The sequence below is a fragment of the Drosophila rhopaloa genome, unplaced genomic scaffold (assembly GCF_018152115.1).
Source record: "Drosophila rhopaloa isolate 14029-0021.01 unplaced genomic scaffold, ASM1815211v1 contig_3, whole genome shotgun sequence".
NCBI lineage: Eukaryota > Metazoa > Arthropoda > Insecta > Diptera > Drosophilidae > Drosophila > Drosophila rhopaloa.
Genome location: NW_025335123.1, coordinates 19,371,572 through 19,378,131, shown reverse-complemented (window position 1 = coordinate 19,378,131; position 6,560 = coordinate 19,371,572). Strand labels below are relative to the sequence as shown.

Sequence of the window (6,560 nt, the reverse complement as noted above, 5' to 3'; positions counted from 1 at the left end):
TGCTGGAAATATATACAAAAACCGACTTAAAACGAGGAGAACTGGGGAGCTGGGATCTAGATCGGAATCGGGATTAGGATCGGATAGATGGTAGATGGGTCCTACATGAGTTAAGCAATTAGTCCTCTTCCTCAAGATGCTTTCTTATATGATCCATGTGGCTTCTTCTAAGTAATGTAATGTATTCTAGGCAACATTTATGCAACGATTTGAACGATTGAACGATTGAACACACACCGAGACACACGATTAACAATTTTGCTTGGCTTGTAACATTCTCTAAATTCTCATTCCCTCTAGGCGAATAACACGGTACGCTATATGATTGATTACCATCGGATTGATGCACTGATTGGCTGAATAACAAACGCTCTACATAACCAATGGCGGGCTATCAACTGTCGTTTCTCCCTATTTTTGGTACATATATATGCTATGTAAGGTCTATATGTGTATGCATATGTATATAGATAATGTATATAAGTGTATAATTTATGCTAGGCCAAAGGGCTTACTTGCTTGCCTTACGGGCCGAAAATTGACATTTATATATTCGTTGAAACAATGAACTCTGTCCCTTCTTTTTTATTGTGTTTTCCTTCAAACGCATAACAAACATGGATGATATGTCTACCAAAAATTCCGTTGAAATCAGCTTACTCTACTACTCCTAACACGCTCTGTTCGATCCCTCTATCTTTCATCTCTTTCGTTTTGCTTCATTTTTTCGCTTACAATTTGAATTCTCGCGACTTTAGCTAAGTTGTTTTTCGTTTTTCTAGTGTGTGTGTGTGTGTGTGTGTGTGTTTGTGAGTGTGTGTGTGTGTGGGGGGGATGCTGCGGGTCACCTAGACACGGTTGCCACCGAACAAGTCTGATATTATAGTTTAAATCTACATTTATGTGAAGACAAATTAACAAAAATTAAAACATTATTTTATTTAACTTATGAAAATGTAAAGTTTGGTACGAAAATGTTCAAATTCCTTTATCTCCATAAGGTTTTTCAAGTGGCAACCGTGATTCTGCTGGACTCCTAGATGCTAAGGCCGTAAAACATTAACTAAACTAAGCTCAAATCAAATCAAAATCAATGCATCCTCGTCGTCTTGCCAATCTGGCGAATGATCCCCTCTCCACTTCCGCTTCCATAACCACATCCATCTCCCGCTGCAGCACCAATTCCAATTCCAATTCCAATTCCAGTTCGGGTTTCCGTCTCCGTCTCCGTTTCTGTTTCCGTTTCCATTTCCTTTCCATCTCCAACGGCTTCCCAAAGCTGATCCATTTCCATAGCCATAGCTCCTTAAATCGCCACTTTGCCACCTAGTGATCCTGCAGCTAGATGATTCGCAGCCACTCCTCTTCGCCCTCTGCCAGTGGGCGGTTGTCGGGGGAGGGGGCGTGGTCGTGCTTGTGGTAGCCATGGCAGCTGGTGGTTACATGCAGCACAGGAAGCGATGAAAGAAACTTTTGGCATTGCGGCTGGCCCGACTGGCCCTTAGCTAACAGATGATACCCTGATCCAGACTCAGGTTGTTGGTGGCGGCCACGGCGGCGGCATTCTTTGCCGCAATCACCACATGATGGTGGTGATGGTGGTGGTGGTGGTGCATGTGATGGTGGTGCAGATGGTGGGCGGCACTCGCCGACTTCCCTGAGCTGCTGCTGCTGCTGGCGGCGGAGGTGGCTGTGGCTGTGGCTGATGCTGGAGCGGCACTGTGGCTGGCGGGCGCCGTGCTGCTGGCCAAACGCTGGCTGTGGATCAGCAGGGTGGCGGTGCTGCCAGAGGCGGTGGGACTGCTGCCGGGACTCGGACTCGCACTCGCACTCGGATTGCTGCTGCAGCCATTCTGCGGCGTCTGCTTCTTGAAGACCGTGGTCAGCGGCTCCGACGCCCGACGAATGCTGTTCATCCGGATCGACGCCGTCGTCGGCGAATACAAGCCACTGCTGCTGGTCACTGCTCCCCCACTGCGCCGTGCCATCGCCGAGCCGGTCGAGTCCTCCAGCTGGAACTTCTTCACCAGAGCCTTGACGGATGTGGCCGAGCCATTCGATTCACCCGTCGGCGTCTTGCGGATCACCTTGGGCGTTGTGGGGGCGTCGGGAAACAGGGTGAGTGTGGCCACCACTGTGGCATCCTCGATGCCGTTGGAGCTGCCTAGTTGGATAGTGGCCACCGGCTTCTTCACAAACGTGGCCGTATACGTGTTCTCCTTGTCCGAGTCCGAGGCTCGTCGCGTCGGCGTCACAATCTGGGTGGGCTTGTGGACATGGCCGTTGCTGTTGCTGGTCAGTGTGTGGATGGCCGTGGTGGTCTCGGAGCTGGGACTGCTCAGCAGCTTGCTGGTGGCGATGGGGATCTTGGAGATGCTGCCGCTGCTATTCGCCCGATGGTGGCCATTGTGCGTCGGTTTGCTGTTGCTGCCGGATTTGGCCAGCTGATGCTGTTGATGTTGCTGCTGCTGCTGGGCAGGTTGCTGCTGCTGATGGGTTGGCTCCGGCGCTGACTCCTCCACGGTCTGTGCCTCCTCCTCCTCCTCCTCCTCGACGGGCTCCTCTTCGTCCTCCACTTCCTCGTCGTCGTCCTCCTCCTCCTCCTCTTCCTCTTCGGCATCGCTCTGGGGCTGCAGATAGATCTGTCTGTCCAGGGAACAGTCGTCCTTTAGCCAGACGTGCTCCAAGCAGCCGGCGGCACTCATGCGATCGCTAAGAAAATAGGAATACATCATTAATACATTAACTGAATCACAGTTGGGTTCAACTTAATAGCACATAATGCATATTTCATAAATGTATAAATATCAAGGCCTTGCTTGCCATTTTAAATGTATTCAGATAACCCAAAAAAAAAAAAAATAAAAGCACGTACAGGAAATTGTTTTATTAAAAAATAAAATGACCTGTGGGAATAAATAAATATATATAATATTCACTGCAACGGAATGTTCCAAATTCCTGTGTTCTAAATCAGCAAATCGGTTGATATCCCCATATTAAAGATAGAAACCTTATAATTTGCTTTCCTATTTAGAATTAATCATTATTGCAGTTTTAAATTAGTAACTAATTCTGAATTTAAAAATATTGCAAACTGGGATAGATTACTAACCACAAAATTAGGTATGGGCAGTTATTCATTTTTAATGATAATCCTTCACTAGTTTTTTATTCACAGATCAATTATAATTGTGCTTTTTAAAAATGCTTTGCTAATATTTTGTTTGATTTATCACGTATAATTTGTATATACAAAACACAAAAAGTACTTATAATATTTTTAGATATTTGTAAATTATTGTTTTATAATCTATCAATCTAATATTTCCACACTTTGCGTGTATGATATAAAGATATCGTTTAATTTTGCATAAATTTAGTGAATTGTATAAGTTATTTGTTAATTTTTTGACGCTTTAAACAATTTTAAACCTGTTTTTAGTCCTAAGATCCCCCTTTCAGTGCTGTAAGTTGACCCATTGTGCTATTTAGCACCCCAAACGGCACTCACTTTGGCTTAATTCGCAATGCGCGACGGATAAAGTCGATGGCCACCGGCGAGACGCCGCCGAAGAGGTTGTCCGGAAAGGTGAGGGCGCACTGCGAGATGTTGAGGAAGGTCTCCTGCTTGGTGTCGCCGCCGAAGGGCGAGAATCCTGATAGCAGCACGTAGGTGAGCACGCCCACCGACCAGATGTCCGTCAGCAGGGACAGCGGCTCGTACTGGAGCACCTCGGGGGCCACGTAGTCGGGTGTTCCTGCCATTTCCCGCACGTTGATGCCCTCGCACACCACCCGCGAGATCCCGAAGTCGCACAGCTTCAATCCATCTATTTGGTGGGTTTTAATTAAATAGTAATCGATTAGTTTGGTTAATTTTTCATGTATATACCAATGGGTTATCAATCCCCAATACCCACCTTCTATGCGCTCGCCGGCGAGCAGGATGTTCTGCGGCTTGAGGTCCAAGTGGGCAATGGAGCGGTCGTGCAGGAACTTCAGCGCCTTGAGCACCTCGCGCATGCAGTGGCGGGCCTGCGCCTCCGTCAGGCACTCCTCGTTGTCCAGGATCGTCTGCAGCTCACCACCAGTGGCCCTGGGAATTTAAGGGTATATTAATAAATCAATATATACATGTACGATTTATAAATTAATAAGTATATACATAAAAACAAAAATAACTATATTCTAACTCTTGCAAAATAGCTGTTAACAAGTTTTAACTTTTATATTCCTAAACAAAAGTAGCTAGTAAATTTAAGTTCACTTTCAACAGTTGACACAGTCATGATTTGTTATGACTTCTTATCATTTAATCCCTTAAAGTTTTAAAGACCTTTCAGTATGTAAGTAGTAATTTGTTTTGTGTATCTGGTTTAGCTTTTAAAATTATATAAAATTACAAATATTTAAAGATATGATAAGCACTACTTACAGCTCCAGCAGGAGTGCTGTGTCCGAGCGCGTCTCGTGGACGGCGTTGAGGTTGACGATGTTGTCCTCGCCCTCGCAGAGCATCAGCACCGCGATCTCGTGCTTGATCTCCTTGTCGCTGCTCTGCGCCCGGCGCCTCCTCTTCAGGAACTTCGCCGCGAAGTGCGAGCCCGTGTTCTTGTGGATGGCGCGGCGAACGGCGGCGAATTTGCCCCTGCGAATGGAGATGGAATTGCAATAGGTGGGGATTAGCCAGTGGTTTCTGTTACGACCGGCCCACACAGTGCGTGAGCCAGCCTCGATCATTTTTCATTCATAAGTTGAGTGGATTTGGGCCGAGTTGCGGAGTGGAGAAAACGAATGGTGGCCAGAAATTTATCACTACGAAAAAAATGTGCCATAATGTCTAAGAAATAAGTCCTTTTCCAACTTAACATCAAGAATTTTAATAAAAAAGGAAACCCGTTTTATTCAAGAACTCTGGCAAATGTATCTTAAGCTCAAAATTTGTATTTTTATTTGTTACCAATTTGTTTGTCTGTTGTTGTCAAAGCAACATTTTCTTAGTATATATTAAAAATGTTATTCAAATTAATAAAAGTCTATTTTTAATATTTAAAATATACTTTTATTAATTTGAATAAAATTTCTATTCTCAAAACTAGACAACTTTTGTAAATACAAATACATTTTTCAGTTCTTAAAGATCATCCATGTATTTCAAAAAATTAATTAAATATCATAAATTAAGAAACAGGGTACATTCAATGATAGTTTTCTTTCAGATATTTAAATTTTTCGTAGTGCACAAATCGAACAAAAAGTGACTCAACGCGACGCCTTTTGACAAAGTACGTGCCATAATGAAGCAATTGCGCTTCCGGCAACAGGCGAACAACTAAACAACTAAACAACCAAACAACTAAAACAGCAACACTATTGCCAACACTTAAAGCAACAACTGTCGGAGCAGCAGCGAGAACAGGAGCCAAGAGCGGTGGTAAGAAGAAAGAAACTTTGGTGACAAAGCTGGCATACCAAATAGTTGACCAGCTGCTTCTCTTGTGGATCGCATCGGATCGCAACGGATCGGTTCGGTTCGGTTCCTCCTGCCCCATTCGAAAGCCCCACCACCCACCTCTTCCTGCCAAGAAGACGATCACGCAAGCCTCGATCAGTAAAATGGGAATGGGTAAAGTAGAGGTATTTCGATCACAGCTAAATTCCTATACCCTTATTATTGGCTGAATGTTTTGTTTTCGAGTATTAATTATCGATATTCTTAAACAACTTACTTTCGATTTTAAAACCTTTTTTATAGAAAACTATTTAAACCAAACCATTGAAAAACCAATTGAAAAAAAAACAATAAATATTTGTTTAGATATTTATATTGATATTTTCGATGTCGATAATTTTGTTGATTTTTCGGATTGGTGGGCATGTCCCAATAAAACCATTCCTTTTTTAATATATCAAAAACGTCTTTACAGAATGTTAAAGAAATTAAATATAAATCTCTGGCATTGAAAATATTCCCACGCACATCGATCCCTGATTTTTGATGACCTCTCGGAGTGTCCAACGCCGTCACCTAGCTAATGAGCTCCTCCGATCTCAAAAAGGGGCTTCGGCTGGCCATCAATAATGAGCAGCGCTTGGCCGTCGTCGCCTTCGCTGGACTGGTTTTCTAATTGCCCCCCTCTGGCGGAGATCGCGCCGCCGTCCCTGCCCCTCGGGCGAGTTGCTGTCAGGTTCTGTGTCTGCGTTCCGGCAGCCAAAGTTCTCGCCGAGCTCACCCCTCACCCCTTGAAACCGCCCCTGGTAACTGTCCCTGTCTCTTTCTCTTTCCCTGACATTGACAGCGGACAGACGACAACAACAAACATTGACTTGGACTCGGGCGCTCCTGTCTTTCCACGTCTATTTGCCCTCCCGCTTTCTCCAGCTCCTCCAGTGACATTTGTTGTCTGGTCTTACACAGGGAGAAACTAGGCTTTCAATATTGATTGACTTTTATTCATTTTTAAAAACAATAATAACAAGATGTCTAATTTTAAAAATATATTTCATAAACAGTTGTTATCGCAAATTAACTTTGTAATGTAAATTAGTTACATTAA

At 44.1% G+C, this 6,560-nt stretch overlaps 1 protein-coding gene across 2 annotated transcripts in view; it reads right to left on the bottom strand.

Annotated features, from left to right (window-relative positions):
• Positions 1 to 1,403: 1,403 nt before the first annotated feature.
• LOC108049978 (death-associated protein kinase related) overlaps positions 1,404 to 6,560 on the bottom strand; it is a 58,773-nt gene continuing 53,616 nt past the window's right edge. For both annotated transcript variants that reach the window (XM_017131408.2, XM_017131407.2), the window contains 4 exons: positions 4,439 to 4,651; positions 3,924 to 4,099; positions 3,515 to 3,833; positions 1,404 to 2,712 (listed from right to left, as the gene is read on the bottom strand). In XM_017131408.2, the coding sequence (XP_016986897.1) occupies positions 1,506 to 2,712; positions 3,515 to 3,833; positions 3,924 to 4,099; positions 4,439 to 4,651 (1,915 nt within the window). In that variant the 3' untranslated portion in view covers positions 1,404 to 1,505. The remainder of the gene's footprint in view (positions 2,713 to 3,514; positions 3,834 to 3,923; positions 4,100 to 4,438; positions 4,652 to 6,560) is intronic.